This window comes from Phallusia mammillata, chromosome 4 (genome assembly GCF_965637545.1).
Source record: "Phallusia mammillata chromosome 4, kaPhaMamm4.hap1.1, whole genome shotgun sequence".
Lineage (NCBI taxonomy): Eukaryota > Metazoa > Chordata > Ascidiacea > Phlebobranchia > Ascidiidae > Phallusia > Phallusia mammillata.
This window is the reverse complement of record NC_137255.1, coordinates 11,617,471-11,635,987: the sequence shown is the minus strand read 5'-3', so window position 1 is coordinate 11,635,987 and position 18,517 is coordinate 11,617,471. Positions and strand designations below refer to the sequence as shown.

Genomic DNA, 18,517 nt, shown 5'->3' with positions numbered 1-18,517 from the left:
ACACAACAAGAATATAGAAAAAAAAGTATTAGGAAACATAGTTGTAAATGAGTCGGGAAAGGTAGAAGTATTTCAGTTAGATAACATTAAAAAAATGGTCATGTTTCATTTAAGTAACTTATGGTCACAGTCAGCGTTTTCAACATATTCTATGACTCTTCACAGATTATTGCCACACAAAACAACTAGCCATACAGCTTTTTATTGGTATCATAACTGACAAATTTAACAACCACATTCCATTTGTGTCAGAACTTGTTTATTTAAACATAGTTTCTTTGAATTTTTGTGCACGCAGACTATTAATTTACTTTCAGTTTCTTAACTGCCAGACTTGCTGCTTTATTTGCTGGCAAATAACTTATAATCCCTTTATTTAAAGTGCAAAACTCCTTCAAGCTTTAAAATTTACAACACTCTCACTTAAATTTAAACCTTGTGCTTCCTTTTTACAACCAAATTGAATCATAAAGTTATAGTTTGAGCATGATAATTGATAGCTTCTTCCTTGATTCCAAATGACAACTAAGAAACTGTTTTTCTATTTAGTGCTAGCACTGCAAGTGCAAGTCTTTTGGAAATAATGGTGTTCCTAACAAAAGTTTGCATCCTTATCAGTGTTAAAAAGAACTGTTTTGTCTTTGAAGGACTCATGGAAACAGCAAAAGGGATTTTTCATCCTAGTAATTTCACTTGTCAAAACATCATCTAGATTATTTTCAAAGTAATCATGAACATCAGATCTACAGAAACATTTTCATTTCAGTAACTAGCTTTTCTTTGTCAACAATATGATGTGCTTGGTGGTCACTACTATCTTGTCTTTAGAATGTTCATTCTTAAGAAACACTTCCTGAGAAGTAATTTAGCAACTAGTGCAGTAAAATGGGAAGTGACCGAGTGGACTGTAAAGTTGTTCTTCTGGGCAAAGAAAATGGGGGAAAGACAAGTCTAGTGGAACAATTTCTATACAGCCGTTTCAGCAAGCAGGTGAATCAACCGGTAATGTTGTAATTTTAGTAAGTAAACTGTGTTACTCAACCTTCTTAACATAAATAGCCTAGATCAGCAAATTTCAATCTCAACTCTTTCTTCTGTGGGTCTTATTAAAAACCTTTAAAAAATCACAAACTTTATGTCAGACAGTCGGTGCTGCATTCGGAGCGAAAAACATTGCATCCCGTGGAAAATTGATTACACTAGGAATATGGGATACAGCTGGTTGTGAGCGTTACCAAGCCATGTGTCGCATTTACTACGGTGGAGCAAAAGCTGTTATAGTACGCTATGGTATGACAGTTTTGTACTAACTTTCCCTAAATTTTTATTTTATTACATTAGAACCCATCTAGCACTTCAAACCATACAAATTTAACGCAAATCAATTTTAACTATCGTTTAATTTACATCGCACGCTTTATTCTCGTTAGTCGTACAAATGCAAATTTGTACATCCGACAAAATTTGATAGCTTTGAGCGCGCAAAATTTTGGATCACCGAACTTATGGAAAATGAACAATCGTTGGGATTGTACATCGTGGGAACAAAGTTGGATCTTATAAACGAAAAGCTAAAAAAAGATAAATTAATTTACACGAGGTTCAAGATTATTTAGAAGGTATAAATTATGGCGGATAATTTACATTCCCTAAAGGGGACCACATGTTAGTAAGTTAGTTTGACCCCGGATGACCCAGCGGTTCACCAATAAGCCACCAAAAAGTAAAATTTGTAAAACGGCTGTACTGACTAAAGTAAGAGTTTCATGCTTTGTCGGTTGGTGCAATGTTAGGTATTCTAAATAATTTACTTTAAATTGGATTCACCCATTTTGTACCCCTTATAACCCCGAAATAATCGGTTTTAGTTTTTTCAGTCCTTAAGGTCAGAAATGCAAGCCTGTTACAGGTGCTAATTTTTTTTTTTTTAATGTTTGCAGTGGGTTACTTATTTAATGTATAAGGTTGCCATTCGTCCGGATTTTCCCTTACATGTCAGGGAATTTAGTGTTTAAATCTGCGTCAGGGAGAAATGTTAAAATGTACTTAAAAGTCAGGAATTTAAGAAAAAAATACATACATATACTATGAAATTAATGTACCAACGGAGAAAGTTTCTAGTAGTTGGCTACAACCGCGTCTATACCATGAAACGTAAAGAGGTAAACTGGCGGCGGGCAGTTTAACGTTACTGTTTGGTGTGTGTGCGCGCGTAACAATACCTGTTTGTTACTAGATGTTTAACAATATGCGTTAAATACACAAATAAAAATCCGCGTCTCAAGAAAACACAGCATTCGATGCTACATGAGAACGTGGGGAATTTCATTTGCCTTAACTGTGTACCTAATATGCAGGGAACTAACTAACAACTAAAAGTCGAATGCGTGAGACATAAAAATATTTTTAAAGTGGCATTTTTCTTCAAATTTGAAAAGGTCCTTGTGACTCCCATTTACTAAACAGAAGCCTACGCAGAAAGTAATTGACAAGGATCAGAGTAAAGTATGTAACGTTTTCTCGTGTCGCCGTCCGTGTGACTTCCGAATATTCTAATTTATTCCGGAATAGAAGTGTTTGGATCGCAAAAATGGTTAACGCAGCGGTTCTCAAACTGGGGTCCGCGGTCCTTTTGGACATTTTGCGGGGATCTCGAAAAGGTGGAAGTAATTCTATATTCTTATTTGGCGTCAGTTTGTGCAACTGAATAAGTTCAAATCAAAGTGAAAGTGAGAATCAACCGTCTCCATTGTTAAACAATAGGCTTTATTGCATGACAAATAACAAAAAAGCAATTGTTCGCGCACAATTGTAATGTTTTTGTCTTGTCTGTGATGTCAGATTTGGATCATTGTTATGCGCAATTTTGCATAACTAGCTAAAATCCTGCAATCAACTTTCGTTTTTCTGAAATATACATTCAGACTTACGTTAACACATTTAGACTTAAAGTTTGAGAAAAACTGGGTTCACGCAACCGAGATAAATTTTGTCAGGGATTGTGTTTCAAATATGGCAACCCTAATTTAATGTTCAAAATTTTGGCGCAACAGCCAAATGGTTACCATTACAGCCCATAATATGTGTACACTCAAGGGAGTACTTCACTGGTTTACAACTGCGGCGATTTAGTACATAGCGGGAGATCGCTGCTTGAGACATGGACAGGCGTTTTACGAGGCAGACTTTTTGATGATTAGACATCAGCGCAGTAATGTCATGCGGTTATATTAAGTTAGCACACATATTTTCAGTTTAATTTGATAAATAGGGTATAAAAAATGGAAATATATAAATGGAATTACCTTTTGACCTTTAGTGACCTGTGGTCAAGCCGCGGCCAAGCTGACAACGAGAATTTAAAGACCATTTATCTTTCGAAAGTCAAGTTTATTGTTTCATCTTTATGTTGATCAACAACGTTTTGCCTGACATATACGAAACCAAAGCACGTTAATCGTGTTTACATCACGTCCTAGGTGTGAAACCTTCGCCAAAACTGAAAATGTGCGTGACAGTTACATTTCTAATCATCGAAACGACAGTCTCGTAAAGCTTCTGTCCGACATCAAGCTGAGCCCTCCCGCCCGGCACTAAAACGCCTTGATTGTAAACCAGTGAATTACTCCCTTTTGAGACTTCTGTCTGCCTGACAGTGTACACATATTATGGGTTGCAAAGGTTATTAATTGGCATGTGTATTTCTGGCTTGTATTTCTAACCTAAAGGACTGGAAAAACTAAAACCGAATATTTTAGGGTTAAAGGGGTCCGGTTGCCACGGTCAGTACCTAAGTATTTCAGTCCGGGGTTAGGTTGTTTATCCATACACTAGCGATTTCCTAAACACGGTGTTACAGGAATTTGCAACTGATCCCACTGTTTTACAATAGGTCTTCAGGTACCGTCATTTCACACCCAAACATCCAGCAAACGGTATTACGACATTGTCCCATTATTTCAACAAATAGCTGACGATTTTGCACATAATGAAACATTGTTTCCTTATTTACAGTCTGCCGAAGGTCAGTAAAAACAGATTCTGCATGACGGTGCATACAGCCACTTAAGTCGGCCTGTTATTTGGCTCGGAAAAAACACATTACACTAAGAAATTTAAAAAAAGCTAAACATAGCACAAAGCTACTGAAAACTGACAACATGTTTCTGTATTATACGCTGTTAAATTCCCAACTAGCAACTTTTTATTTGCAGTTTTACCCAAGTTATCATCAGACATACACAGTGTTTTTTAAGGTGTTTTGGGGGACCGAAACCGTCCCCCAAATTTCTCGAGTGTTTTCCCAAAATTCCCGTTTAAGCAAATATGGCTATTTTTTGGTATTTAAATGAAACACTCGCGGTCACCCAAACCAAACCTTAAAAAAAAACCTGGACATACACAACATAAAGCAATGTTACTAGTTTCTTCAATGCTGAAATAAATTTGTTCAAAAAAAAAACGTTTTTCAGTGTGACTTGCACTGAATGTTGTCATTTATTTTATGAATTCATTGTTTTGCTACAAATAATATATATCTGTAGCAAAATTTAACAAACAAAAAATATCAGTTCATATCTGTACAACATGAAACTTTATTGTGGGGTACCTTACACTGTGTGTGATTTTCCAGTTCAATAAAATAACTTGCTTCAAAGTACAGATATGATGTAGTTTTTTGCCACAACATGTGAGGGATATATGTATGTCTGGATCAAAATTTAAAAGCGTTTTTATTACAAAACATAGATGCTTGACTGTAGCTCTGGATGGACACTGAATATATTTTTCCAGAAGTGGCTGAAAATATATTTTATTTGGTAAATACAGGTTATACGCTACTTTAAAACTTCTAAGCACGATACCTGTTTGCAATTTGTTGCTGGATGAATTTCGGACTGAAGTCGAATAGTACAAATCTCATCAAATGCATGCCTAAATACAACCGTATGTGATAAACTAAAACAGATGCTTACTGATCCGCAATGTATAAACGTCCCACAACATTTCAAAGGTGTGATATTCCATGAATAAAACAACCACCTCTTTCAAAACCATTTTATCTGCAGGTATTCTGCTATCTATTGTAATTGTAACATAGTCATTATGTAATGATGTGTCATGTTTTGGAGTGCGCATATTAACATGTAACACATTGCACCATACCAACACAATAGTTATAGTACAACCTTATTTCAGCTGGGGAAGTATTAATTACCAACTCTGTTGACAATTTGCAATCTTTATGCAGAATTTATATAATCAGTATAAAAAGCTCCTTACCTGTTACCACTAGGGCTATAGAGCCAAACGACCCAGATGACACATGTACATGACCATGTCTACCTACTGCAAAAGTTTCATCTATATCCATTAAAGATTTCATGCCAAAAGTGCATGGACAAACTTCAAGGGAGAAAAAAGAAAGTGGAATAAAGATCTATCTCATGCAGACCATTTATTTAACTAGAGCGCCATTCTGCTCAATTGAGCATAGCTCGTACGACATCACATATATATGGTAGTAAAACTAACATGCAATATTGTAGTTCTTACTTTTACAAAAAAAGTGATCACCTCCACCATTCATTTTTAAACTAAACTTATTACTAGAAAAGTGGCTTTCTGATATACTTCCATTTTATATATTCTATACGATATTTACCAATTTCCTATACTATACACAATTTTATCTACATATATGATTGTTTTTGCAAGCAAAAACGAATGGGTCCCCACACGCGTGTTTATGCGGATTTACGGTAAACAAATGTTGCGGTAATTTTTAGATTCTTAGGGACGATTTTTTTACAAAGCATTAACATAACTTTAAAAGCTTTTGTCTGTATTCTTTTTGCATCATTATTGTAATATAATTACAAAAAATCGGTCAAAAAAGAACAGGAAAAATACTATCAATTTAATCTCTTGCTTTGACCTTGATATTGTCGTTCAAGTTCAGTTTTTAAACACAAATTTTCCTAGAAACACTGTTTTTAACAGCATGCAGTCCTTAGTGTTCAACAATACCGTTAAGCCTAATTTATACAGGACTTAAGTACTGATTATTGAATTGATTTGTCAAAAATAAAGAAGATTCGTTATGACGAAAAATTCTTAACGGTGTTGTAATGCCTAAAAGTTGATCTTTAGTGACTAGTGGTTATGCGACGGCCAAGCTGACAATGAGAATTTAAAGACCATTTATCGCGGCGTTCGAAAAAGTTAAGTTTATTTGTTCATCTTTATGTTGATCAACAACGCTTTGCCTGACATAAACGAAACCGAAGTACGTTTATCGAGTTTAAAGTACGCCTTAAGTGTAAAACCTTCGCCAAAACTATAAATGCACGTGGTAACTCAATAAAATGACACAGCATTGATGCACAAAATAAACAGCTGATTTCTAATCACCCAAACGACTGTCTCGTAAAACGTCTGTCCGGACGTCAAGCTGAGCACTCCCGCTCTGCCGCCTTAATCGTAAACCAGTGAATTCCTCCCTTGGGACTTATATCTGACTGATAGCGTACACATGTTATGGGTTGTAAAGGTAACTGGCAAAATTTTAAATACTAACTAAACGAATACCCTGCTTAAACAATTGTTAAATTTTTTAAATATTTCTGCATCATAAGGCTTGTATTTCTGGCCTAAAACTAAAACCGATTATTTCGGGGTTAAAGGGTAAAAATTGGGTGAATCCGAAAAAAAGATGCAAAATTCTTTAAAAAACCTTACATTGCACCAAACAACAAAGCATGAAACTCCAAGATTCTGTACTTTAGTCAGCACAGCCGTTTTAAAAAATTTACGTTTTAGGGGCCTGTGGGTGAACCGCTGGGTCAATCAGGGTCAAACTTCAGGAGGATCAAATTTGGATTATTAAATAACATCTCTGTAAATTTGTATAAATTTAAAGCACTCTTTCTTGACCAAACGCATCTCACAAACCAGCGTTAGACAGAAAAAAATACAGACAAAAACAATATCTTCGTGGAAGGGGACCCATAATTAAACATTTTTGTGGGAAGGTTGCACTGGTTACACATGTTACAGGGTCAAACCTAATCAACCCCATAATCCTGACCTGAATAAATTAAGACATTGCAATGTTGATCTTTAAACTCGTCAATGCATTACATTTGTAACCTATCTATGTACTATATAATAAAGGAGTTAAAAACTGCATGAAAAAATTGCTTAAAATGCCACATGCAAAATTTATGATACCTCACCTGTGAGACAAATTCAAATCATGAAGTTTTGTCACATAAACATCAAGGATTGGTTGTTCACCTGTATCACGAATTACTTTCTTCTGAGTATACTTTAAGGGTGTTCCGATGTTAAGAAGATGACTTTTGCTCAAAGCAAAATCTGTTCCCCGAGACCGACAAAACTCAGCTTCTCTTTGTTGTTCATCTGTAGTTTAGGTATCATTAAAAATACCGGCTTGTGGCAACAAAATTAACACACTTACTTTGAAAAAGGTTTGGTACCAGTTTATAAACAACATCTTGCATAACCCGATCACTTCTTAAGTTTAAAAGAGGCTGAGTTTCATGGATTTTTTGGCCACATTCCGGACATGATTTTTTGGTTTGCAGGTGCTTCACTATACAACTTTTACAAACTGAAAAAGATCATTTTGGGTTTGCATATCATGTTTGCACAAAATGGAAAGATGAAATATTATAACTGCCACACAAAGTAGTAAACAGGAGCAGGACTTCACATAGGAGAACATCATGATTATGGAAGCTTCTGATTATAAAAACCCATTTATTGGCTCGTTGCAAGTAAAGAGTAACATTTAGAGATGTTCAAAGTACAGTATCAAATCTGTCAGATTCACATCCAGTCAGGTTTTAATTCAAATTTGCCATATATATCAGGAACGTTAAAATTTGTGCTACAACTGTTTTTAAAAATGTAAATGCATGTGTGATGTTTTAATCTGCACTTCCAGTCCCTTTCTCTTTAAAACAGGACAAAAAATGATGCATCACTGATTTTTTTTATAATTTGTATCAGGTTGCTTGAGGTTTATTGTTTCAGATTTTTGACAACAAAACCAATTATAATTGGTTGGATAATTATCCATTATGCAGCAATTAGAAGCTTCAGAATTGTCTTTAGATAGCAAAAAGTAGTAATGCCATGTGCAAAGCAGCAAAAACACCTCACATTTGGTCTGTTTCTAGACACAAGACAAACAAAATGTAGTGAGTAATGCTGCAAACCTCAACTTGTACTGTGCAGATAATTTAAGAGGCATTTAAAAATAGGGTTGGGCATTTGACCGGTCAAATAAAATCTGGTCAATTGACCGGTCAAATACTTGTCAAATAGGTCAAATATCGGTCAAATACTATTCACATTATTAAATTGCAATTTTAGTTAAAAGTTGGAAGTTTAATCTTCTTCTAGACCACAAGTAATGGAAATGAAGGTTTCAACTTATGTAAATTTGTTTGTGAAATAGGAAATGTTCAGTTTATATTATATTACAGACTTTTCCGACTGCATTGCATGCTTCATTTCATCACTGGCCCCTTTTATATTTGAAATAAATTCTTATAATATTTGAAATAAATTAGTTTAAAGTCTAATTTTGACTAAGATTTAACTGCAAACCTTGCATATCCTGCTTAAAATCGTAATTTATACTGTTAAGCTACTGATACATCTCCATTCATGACAAAAAAGGAATATACAAAAGCTTGATATGTACGTACTTTATCCCAATAAGTACTGACCTGTGACTTGTTTACACAGAAGCTTTAAATTACTTAGATTTTTTATCTGTCAGTCAAAATGTGCAACATTTGCAAAAATGCCCAAGTAAATTCTAATGAACTAACTTCCCCTCATGGACATATCACACCCGATTTTTATTAAGATAAAACGGTGCTAGAAGTGATGCATGTTTTTTAATTGCATTGTAAACCTTTGCCGTAACGTAAATCAGATCTTAATTTCAAATGAAAATTATCCCCTAATTGTTATGGGATTTATTTCAAATGAACAAAACGCATCTACATTGGCTTAAAAAGCACTTATTAATACAACAGTATGCCCTAAACTGTTCTACCTGAGGGTTATTAGAAATAAATTACCCTTTTCAACAACCAAAAAGCAAGTCCAAGAAAATTTACCACATTTGATTTTTAAAATTAAAAATAGTATTTGACCGGTTAAATAAAGTGCTGTCAATTGACCGGTCAATTGACCGTATTTGACCGGTCAATTGACCGGCTTGCCAACCCTATTTAAAAACATACCACCCAAACCAAATTTGAGTATGCTGTAATAATACACACGTTTTCTTAAACACATTTATCTCCTTTTTGTTAACAATATATTTTTAGGGCCTTTCTCTTTATGCAAACACGCATTAGGGTTACGTCATACCTGCATTTAGACAACCCTGAGTACAAATTTCATCCAATTTAAACATGTTTAAAAAAATTACCCATTTTAGGGGCTAGTGGGGTAAATGGTGGGCTACAGGGTAAACACAACAACTAACACCTCAACATGGCAAATTCTACAAGTTAAGCAATGGGGCCCATCATGCATACTTACATGTATGAGAACATTCAGATATTGTTGTTGCATCTATAAAATAACCAGCACACAAACCACACACAATGTGCATGTTCAGTTCCTGGATCCTTAAGATTAGGTCAGCTTCTTGGAAGAATGTACATTCATCCTCCATTTTAAGTGTTAATATAATTCTAAACACAGCTATCAATCTGTTCCAAGCTAAATAGATATATAATGGGTAATACCACTGCCCTGAGGTCACAAAGTTCTTTTTTTTTCAAGAAAAACTTTCTAAAATTCAAAAAAATAAAATTATCAGTGTCACAGCTTAGTTTTGTGACAAAAACCAGTGGTCCCATGAGACTTGTGGTAATGTGAAGCCTTTAAGTTTTTGTATTTGAGGTTGTGTGTATGGCAGGGGTTCCCAACCTTTTTACGATCTCGTACCACTTGGGCATTCTGTACTGCCATGCATACCACATCTTCCAGAACAATTAATTTGATCGAATCATATTTTATTTAGAAGAAGAATATTGGCCTAATAAAATAACACTGACCCACCACAACTAAATTTAATGAGATTTTTCTTTACTGTCCACCAATTGGTCGATGTGCGGTGTAAATTTGCTAACAGCGCATCGGAAGTCTTTTTTGGTAAACCAAACCAAATAAAAACTAGAAGGGTGGCTTAGCACATATTGCCATTGCACATACACTGTGACCTATTTCTTAACACATATATATATCCTTCACTTATTTCGTAATGGGTCCCATATCAACCACTGTATTTTATAACCTTAGTTGTTTCTGCAAGCAGAAACTCATGGGTCCCCCACAAATGCAAAGTGGTAAATAAAGCATTTCATGAAATAACTATAATTAATTTTGGTGCTATGAGTTTAAAAATGGCCAAAAAAGTCTGCAAAAATCATCATGCTGTATGAGGCACAAACTACACAAGTTGCATTCAATTCGGTAATTATTTGCCAAATTTACCAATTTTAGGGGTTATTGGGGCTAGCGATGGAACTCAATAATCAACACCTATAAAATGCAAAATGAACAAACTGTCCAGATTTCATCCAAGTCGGGCATTGTTTAAAAAAATCACCCATTTTAGGGGGCTAGTGGGTTAAATATTGGGGCTACAGGGTGAAACACAACTATCGACAGCGTATTATGACAAAATGAACAAATTGTTAAAATTTCATCTAATTCGGACATTATTTAAAAAATTCACCCATTTTAGGGGGCTAGTGGAGTAAATATTGGGGCAACAGGGTGAAAGACAACTATAGACAGCTAATTATGGCCAAATGAACAAACTGTCCGAATTTCATCTAATTCGGACATTATTTAAAAAAGTCACCCATTTTAGGGGGCTACTGGGGTAAATATTGGGGCTACAGGGTGAAACACAACAATCGACGCCTTAAAAAGGCAAAATTAACAACAAAAGTGCATGGACAAACTTCACCACATAAAAAAAAACATGTGAAATCAAGATGTGTCCCCTTCAGGGAAGGGGACCCATAAAAATTTTAAGTGAATCCAGGTTTTTGTAAAAAAAAATGGAATCTACTCGTGTACCACCAGAAAAAACCTAGCGTACACTAGTGGTACACGTACCACAGGTTGGGAAACCCTGGTATATAGGCTATGCCGTGAAAGCTGAAGACTTGGCTGTAAAAGTTTCTGTGCTTTTTTCTTGGTACCCATAGCATGTGCTTACTTTGCCTAATGGTTATTCATTGTTCTAAATATAGCAATACATCTATTAATTATTGGTTCACCTCTTTTGTATCCTTATTGCAATTAAAAGGTTTGTTTCATTGCCAATATTGAAATGTACTTCAAGATCTTTGGGTGGAGAGTTGAACCGATGGCTCAGAGCTAAACAGCCAATAAACCAAATTCACAAGGCACAGAATTAAAAAAAAAATAGTAATTTTGCTGCATTATTATTTCTCACTTCCAAACGTAGTCATTCAACCATAAAATGGAACTTGAAACAAGACTAGCATCAATAGAGACATTAAATTTTACATCAGCAATAAATTACACAAAGTCACAAACATATCAGTTAAGTTCGCAAAATATACTACAAAATCTTCTGTTTTGTCAATTTAGCCACATTACCATGTGAAACACAGCAGCAAATCCCTTTCTGAAAAAAGACAGTATGAACAAATACAACTAAAATTGTTACATGCAAGTATGCAACAACCAATAGAAAACAAAATTGGAAAAGATTCACGGTAGTGAAAGAGGCCGCTACATGAAGTGTACTGACCCTTAAGGTAGACAATTGGAACACTACCGTATATTTGATTCCTTGATTAAATATACTAACGCTGCTTAACTAAACCTATACGACGCCAAGCTAAAGTAACATTCCCAAATCTATATTTTGACAAAGCATGTCACAACAGCGCCACTTGCGGTTAAACACACAACACACATGTCACAGGCAATGGGTAAAAGACCATTGTCATTCTGCCAGAATAAAAACGAAAAAAGGAATGCGAAACGAGAGAACGTCACAGATGGATGCGCAACGAACGTTTTGGCCAAATCGAAATATTGACAAAATACGCAAAATTTAATACAATTTTTGAAATCTTTTCGGGCCCATTATTTTTTTAAAATTCGTCACATTGCCTTATCTTTTAGTCTATTTTATTAATCCGTTTTCGAAAAAGTGAACCCGACTCGATAATTACAGCAAAACGCAATTAACTAACACCCACTTTGGGCCAAATGCCGAAAGTGACGAAATACGCTAACTTTATTACAATTTTTGAAATCTTTTCGGGCCCATCGTTTTCTTTAAATTCGCACCATTGCCTCATCTTTTAGTCTATTTTTACAATCCGTTTTCAAAAAAATGAACCCGACTCGATAATTAGAGCAAAACGCAATTAACTAACACCCACTTTGGGCCAAATGCCAATAGGGACGAAATACGCTAAGTTCGATACAATTTTTGAAATCTTTTCGGGCCCATTATTTTTTTAAATTCGCACCATTGCCTCATCTTTTAGTCTACTTTATTAATCCGTTTTCAAAAAAGTGAACCCGACTCGATAATTACAGCAAAATGCAATTAACTAACACCCTCTTTGGACCAAATGCCGAAACTGACGAAATATGCTAAGTTCAATACAATTTTTGAAATCTTTTCGGGCCCATTATTTTTTTTAAATTCGCAACATTGACTCATCTTTTAGTCTATTTTATTATTCCGGTTTCAAAAAAGTGAACCCGACTCGATAATTACAGCAAAACGCAATTAACTAACACCCTCTTTGGACCAAATGCCGAAAGTGACGAAATACGCTAAGTTCAATACAATTTTTGAAATCTTTTCGGGCCCATTATTTTTTTTAAATTCGCAGCTTTGCCTCATCTTTTAGTCTATTTTATTAATCCGTTTTCAAAAAAGTGAACCCGACTCGATGATTACAGCAAAATGCAATTAACTAACACCAACTTTGGGCCAAATGCCAATAGGGACGAAATACGCTAAGTTCGATACAATTTTTGAAATCTTTTCGGGCCCATTATTTTTTTTAAATTCGCAGCTTTGCCTCATCTTTTAGTCTACTTTATTAATCCGTTTTCAAAAAAGTGAACCCGACTCGATAATTACAGCAAAATGCAATTAACTAACACCCTCTTTGGGCCAAATGCCGAAACTGACGAAATACGCTAAGTTCAATACAATTTTTGAAATCTTTTCGGGCCCATCGTTTTCTTCAAATTCGCACCATTGCCTCATCTTTTAGTCTATTTTTACAATCCGTTTTCGAAAAAATGAACCCGACTCGATAATTAGAGCAAAACGCAATTAACTAACACCCACTTTGGGCCAAATGCCAATAGGGACGAAATACGCTAAGTTCGATACAATTTTTGAAATCTTTTCGGGCCCATTATTTTCTTTAAATTCGCAACATTGACTCATCTTCTAGTCAATTTTATTAATCCGGTTTCTAAAAACTGAACTCGACTCGATAATTACAGCAAAATGCAATTAACTAACACCCTCTTTGGACCAAATGCCGAAAGTGACGAAATACGCTAAGTTCAATACAATTTTTGAAATCTTTTCGGGCCCATTATTTTTTTTAAATTCGCAGCTTTGCCTCATCTTTTAGTCTATTTTATTAATCCGTTTTCAAAAAAGTGAACCCGACTCGATAATTACAGCAAAATGCAATTAACTAACACCCTCTTTGGGCCAAATGCCGAAACTGACGAAATACGCTAAGTTCAATACAATTTTTGAAATCTTTTCGGGCCCATTATTTTTTTTAAATTCGCAGCTTTGCCTCATCTTTTAGTCTATTTTATTAATCCGGTTTCAAAAAAGTGAACCCGACTCGATAATTACAGCAAAATGCAATTAACTAACACCCTCTTTGGGCCAAATGCCGAAACTGACGAAATACGCCAAATTTATTAAAAATTTTGAAATCTTTTCGGGCCCATTATTTTCTTTAAATTCGCACCATTGCCTCATCTTTTAGTCTACTTTATTAATCCGTTTTCAAAAAAGTGAACCCGACTCGATAATTACAGCAAAATGCAATTAACTAACACCCTCTTTGGGCCAAATGCCGAAACTGACGAAATACGCCAACTTTATTAAAAATTTTGAAATCTTTTCGGGCCCATTATTTTCTTTAAACTCGCAACATTGACTCATCTTTTAGTCTATTTTATTAATCCGTTTTCAAAAAAGTGAACCCGACTCGATAATTACAGCAAAATGCAATTAACTAACACCAACTTTGGGCCAAATGCCAATAGGGACGAAATATGCTAAGTTCGATACAATTTTTGAAATCTTTTCGGGCCCATTATTTTTTTAAATTCGCACCATTGCCTCATCTTTTAGTCTACTTTATTAATCCGTTTTCAAAAAAGTGAACCCGACTCGATAATTACAGCAAAATGCAATTAACTAACACCCTCTTTGGGCCAAATGCCGAAACTGACGAAATACGCTAAGTTCAATACAATTTTTGAAATTTTTTCGGGCCCATTATTTTTTTTAAATTCGCAGCTTTGCCTCATCTTTTAGTCTATTTTAATAATCTGTTTTCAAAAAAGTGAACCCGACTCGATAATTACAGCAAAATGCAATTAACTAACACCCACTTTGGGCCAAATGCCAATAGGGACGAAATACGCTAACTTTATTACAATTTTTGAAATCTTTTCGGGCCCATTATTTTTTTAAATTCGCAGCTTTGCCTCATCTTTTAGTCTATTTTATTAATCCCAAAGCATGCAAACGAAGACCGCTGTTAAAGAGTACAGAGAACTTTACGACCAAATGGAACCGGAAGAACGTTGGTTAGGTGCGCACACATATCTGCCGTCCCAATCTGTATTGAATAATATTAAAAGTGAAGGAAGTCTAGGTCGCCGAATAAGCAAATTGTGGTACCTAAATACTTTACGCTTAGAAATGGAAAAGGAAAGCCAATACTTTATCAGACACATTTCTGTTCATCCGCCAATGGTCGTAATGTATTCCGATGCGCAGGTAAAAACTTTCAATCAAATTTGTGTTTTTGATATTGCGTACTACGATTCGACAGGAAGCATTTTGCGACGTTTTGAAAATTATTCCGACTTTCAGGTGTACACCTTATTAATTACAAACCCAACACAAGGTGGAACTCCCCTTCCCGTAACAACATGTGTCAGTTGTTTACATGATGCAAATACAATTAGTCATTTGCTGAAAAACTTTTTGTTCGACGTGGCTAAAATTTGTGGTCGTGCTAAAAAACCATCGCTAATTGTAGTTCATGGGTCAATGGCTATGTGGAATGCTGCATTGAAAGCGATATTGCATGAAACGCGATTAGACTTTTACAACCGCTGTTTCAAAATTGTGACCGGGAGATTTGACGAGGTTGACTTGACCAAAACTATCTTTCATAATTGCTACAGTCATGCCATGAAAGCTGCCAAGTGTTTATGCCATAAATACAGCAATAAGCGTAAAATCGTTACAACTTACTTGTTTTGTATTAACGTAATGTTTTCATGCACGACGCTACCTGAACTAGATGAGGTCGTAGAAAGTTTTTACATTTTGACAAACTGTAAAAAAACCTCTGCGTTGGTTGAAAAACATTTTAAACGCCTTCAATTATTTCGGCTACGGGACTACACCGACGATGGCAATGGTAAGAACGGCAGCGACGATAGCACTGATTATTTTTATGCTTGCAAGTCGTCCGACAGATTGCAGGAACGTCATTCACCGTTTTACGTTAGGTACAAAAATAACTTAGATAATTTTAATACTTCGCAGGTGTGCAAGGATCACATGTATACCAATTGCGACGAAAATGTTTATTGCAACCCTCAGTTGTGAGAGAAGGTACTGGAAATTATTTTAAGTAGAATTTGCGCAACCTCGCAGTTAATGCTTGGAGATTTAACTCGGCATGACACAAAAGGCAATCTTTCAAGCGAACAACTTGATGCGTACGAAGCATTTTTCAAAAAGTGTGAAATTTTGCAACAAGCTGGTCACCAAACTATTATGGTAAACAATCAAACTCAAGGTATAATTGAAGAACATTTCGGAGACATGAAAGTTAATTTTATTGATGGCAAGCGTGTAGGGCGAATTGACGACTTCGTGGTAAAATACTTCAACGCCATAAAGGTTTTACAAAAACAGTTCGCCGACTCTGTGCAACACCTTACAACAACTCCTAAAAAAGTCTCGAAAACACAATTGGTTCCGTTTACAACTTCGATGCCTATGGTTGTGTCTAGGTTTAAGAACAGAAAACGCAATGCGACCAGTTTTTACTCGTCACAAGGTTTCGTGAAACAGCTAAAATATCAAAATAAGGCAACTTCGTTACAGGACAGTACCGAAATGACAGACACCCCAGTTATTCCTGCTTTCATATTTTGTCCCAATAATGACGATGTTGTTGCAACGTGTAAACCCGTAGCAGGTCTCGTTTGGAATAAAGTTCCTTTAAACCCAGTAACAATTGCAAATTCGGCTCTTGTTATGCCATGTAATCAAACGTTATCATGGCTGGATTTGTGCTCTATTTGTCCTAAGCCAATTGGTTCTACGTACACAGCTTTGACGCAAAACGCATATAAGTCCCACTCCGATACAACGCTTGGTTGGTTAACAGACAAGGCTGTTGATCATTATATTGCACGAGTTGTTCGTCTTTGTAACTATTTTCGTGCTGATCAATATGGATACATCTCCACGTTATTGGCATCAGAAATTTTAAACGGCAAGAAATTTAAGAATATTCATAGGGCATTCAAAGAAATTGTTCGCAACGTTTTGACGTTTTTGCAAAAGAAGTGTTGTACTTCAGTAAACCCTGATAGAACTCTATCCTTACAATGTTTTTCGCAAACGTATCCTTACAAGTTAGTTTCTGTGGTAGTTCATATGGGATCTAACGTTGCATCTGGTCATTACGAGTGCTATAGATTTGATGAACCAGGATTAACCCTCTTCAATGATAAAATGGTAAAACGGACATTATTTGAATGCGAAAAAGAAAACATTCTGACTGGAAGTTGCCTGTTTTTTAAAAAACGAATCGGCGGAGATGTTGACGCAATTGCCAAAACTCTAACTCCAACGACGTCAGTTAAAGTAATAGTTAGACGGCGACGTCACTGCAACTTGTCATCTGTTACAACGAAAGACATTGTTGTCAGCAAAGACATAGATCTACAGCAATCAGTTGACGACAATTTAATTCTGATTTCGGACTTTGAAAACCTACACTCAGAAACAAAAGAAACGTACAAGTATATTGCTCACAGTCTGCATACAATTCTTTCCAAAACGTTTAATGAAGCCAAATGCTTACCCGAGTGTTATCGTATGTGTTTGTTTCATGAAAAGCGCAGAAGTGAACTGATTCGCATAAATCAAGAATTTAGGTTTTGTAAGGGTTTAAATAAAGAATGCCTTGAGAATGTTGTGCGCTTTGTTGATCACAAATTCTGTCGTTCTCGCGTGCGGCAGCGTATTATTGGACAACAAATATTTAGAGAATCTTATGTGGGAAAAGAACTGAAATCTGAATATTCGCCATCAGGAAGTTTGATTTCTTCCGCGCTTGAAAATACTCCTTCTGATGTCAACTTGTTTTTAACCCACGTACTAAATTTGGAAGCTTATATACATGAAGGTGAAGAATATGTCGTACGTAGAAATGGGTATGTCGACAAAAACTTTTCAATGATATTAAAAACGAATACAAATGTTGATCTTCGTATTAAATGATTCCATCAAAAAATTGCATGAAAAAAAATCGCATTGCATGAAAAAACTGCATTTCCATGTTACAATGTTGCGCTATGTGCATGCACTGCATGAAAGCTAGCAGTTTTATTTTCTTTGTTTGGACAAATAATTGGTCAGGAAATTGTAACCATAGCCCAAAAAACAACAGTACATTGTAATGGTTAAACTACTAAATTTGTCCAAACAAAGATTTTATCTGCAAAAAATCAAACCACTACTGCTGTCGGAACCTTGACGTTGGTGTAATGGCTTTCAACCAATACCGGCAAAATAAAAATTGTAGGCGAACAGGGTTAAAATAATAGGCCCTAAAAGATTTCAAAAATTGTATTGAACTTAGCGTATTTCGTCAGTTTCGGCATTTGGCCCAAAGAGGGTGTTAGTTAATTGCATTTTGCTGTAATTATCGAGTCGGGTTCACTTTTTTGAAACCGGATTAATAAAATAGACTAAAAGATAAGGCAATGTTGCGAATTTAAAAAAAATAATGGGCCCGAAAAGATTTCAAAAATTGTATTGAACTTAGCGTATTTCGTCCCTATTGGCATTTAGCCCAAAGTGGGTGTTAGTTAATTGCATTTTGCTGTAATTATCGAGTCGGGTTCACTTTTTTGAAAACGGATTAATAAA

At 35.4% G+C, this 18,517-nt stretch overlaps 2 protein-coding genes across 7 annotated transcripts; one reads left to right on the top strand and one right to left on the bottom strand.

Annotated features, from left to right (window-relative positions):
* The first annotated feature begins 657 nt into the window (after positions 1-657).
* Positions 658-8,008, top strand: LOC145223179 (ras-related protein Rab-24-like). 3 transcript variants are annotated; one of them, XM_080089538.1, is made up of 3 exons: positions 658-990; positions 1,143-1,290; positions 3,893-4,032. In XM_080089538.1, the coding sequence occupies exons 1-3, from the start codon at positions 886-888 to the stop codon at positions 4,030-4,032; spliced, it is 393 nt and encodes a 130-aa protein (XP_079945664.1). In that variant the 5' UTR covers positions 658-885. The 3 variants fall into 3 exon arrangements, with proteins under 3 accessions (XP_079945664.1, XP_079945665.1, XP_079945666.1); XM_080089539.1 differs by lacking the exon at positions 3,893-4,032 and adding an exon at positions 7,611-8,008 and having other exon boundaries at positions 659-990; XM_080089540.1 differs by having other exon boundaries at positions 659-990; positions 4,015-4,076.
* Positions 4,147-12,005, bottom strand: LOC145223178 (polycomb group RING finger protein 1-like). Of its 4 annotated transcripts, none has more exons than XM_080089535.1 (6): positions 11,349-12,003; positions 9,592-9,774; positions 7,484-7,636; positions 7,239-7,425; positions 4,866-4,935; positions 4,147-4,800 (listed from the first exon to the last, which is right to left on the bottom strand). In XM_080089535.1, the coding sequence occupies exons 2-6, from the start codon at positions 9,725-9,727 to the stop codon at positions 4,573-4,575; spliced, it is 774 nt and encodes a 257-aa protein (XP_079945661.1). In that variant the 5' UTR covers positions 9,728-9,774; positions 11,349-12,003; the 3' UTR covers positions 4,147-4,572. The 4 variants fall into 4 exon arrangements, 3 of the variants coding, with proteins under 3 accessions (XP_079945661.1, XP_079945662.1, XP_079945663.1); XM_080089537.1 differs by having other exon boundaries at positions 4,568-4,800; positions 7,300-7,425; XR_013859421.1 differs by lacking the exon at positions 4,147-4,800 and adding an exon at positions 5,284-5,406 and having other exon boundaries at positions 4,875-4,935; positions 11,349-12,005.
* Positions 12,006-18,517: the final 6,512 nt, after the last annotated feature.

What these genes read in the sequence shown, in the direction of transcription:
- LOC145223179 (XM_080089538.1), top strand. Translation starts at nt 886, where the DNA reads ATGGGAAGTGACCGAGTGGACTGTAAAGTTGTTCTTCTGGGCAAAGAA. An exon ending in ACAGCCGTTTCAGCAAGCAG is followed by an intron (nt 991 to 1,142) that starts GTGAATCAACCG and finishes ACTTTATGTCAG; the next exon opens with ACAGTCGGTGCTGCATTCGG. An exon ending in AGCTGTTATAGTACGCTATG is followed by an intron (nt 1,291 to 3,892) that starts GTATGACAGTTT and finishes GTTTTACAATAG; the next exon opens with GTCTTCAGGTACCGTCATTT.
- LOC145223178 (XM_080089535.1), bottom strand. Translation starts at nt 9,727, where the DNA reads ATGGAGGATGAATGTACATTCTTCCAAGAAGCTGACCTAATCTTAAGG. An exon ending in GGTACCAAACCTTTTTCAAA is followed by an intron (nt 7,426 to 7,483) that starts GTAAGTGTGTTA and finishes CCTAAACTACAG; the next exon opens with ATGAACAACAAAGAGAAGCT. An exon ending in CAGCAACAAATTGCAAACAG is followed by an intron (nt 4,801 to 4,865) that starts GTATCGTGCTTA and finishes ATATATTTTCAG; the next exon opens with CCACTTCTGGAAAAATATAT.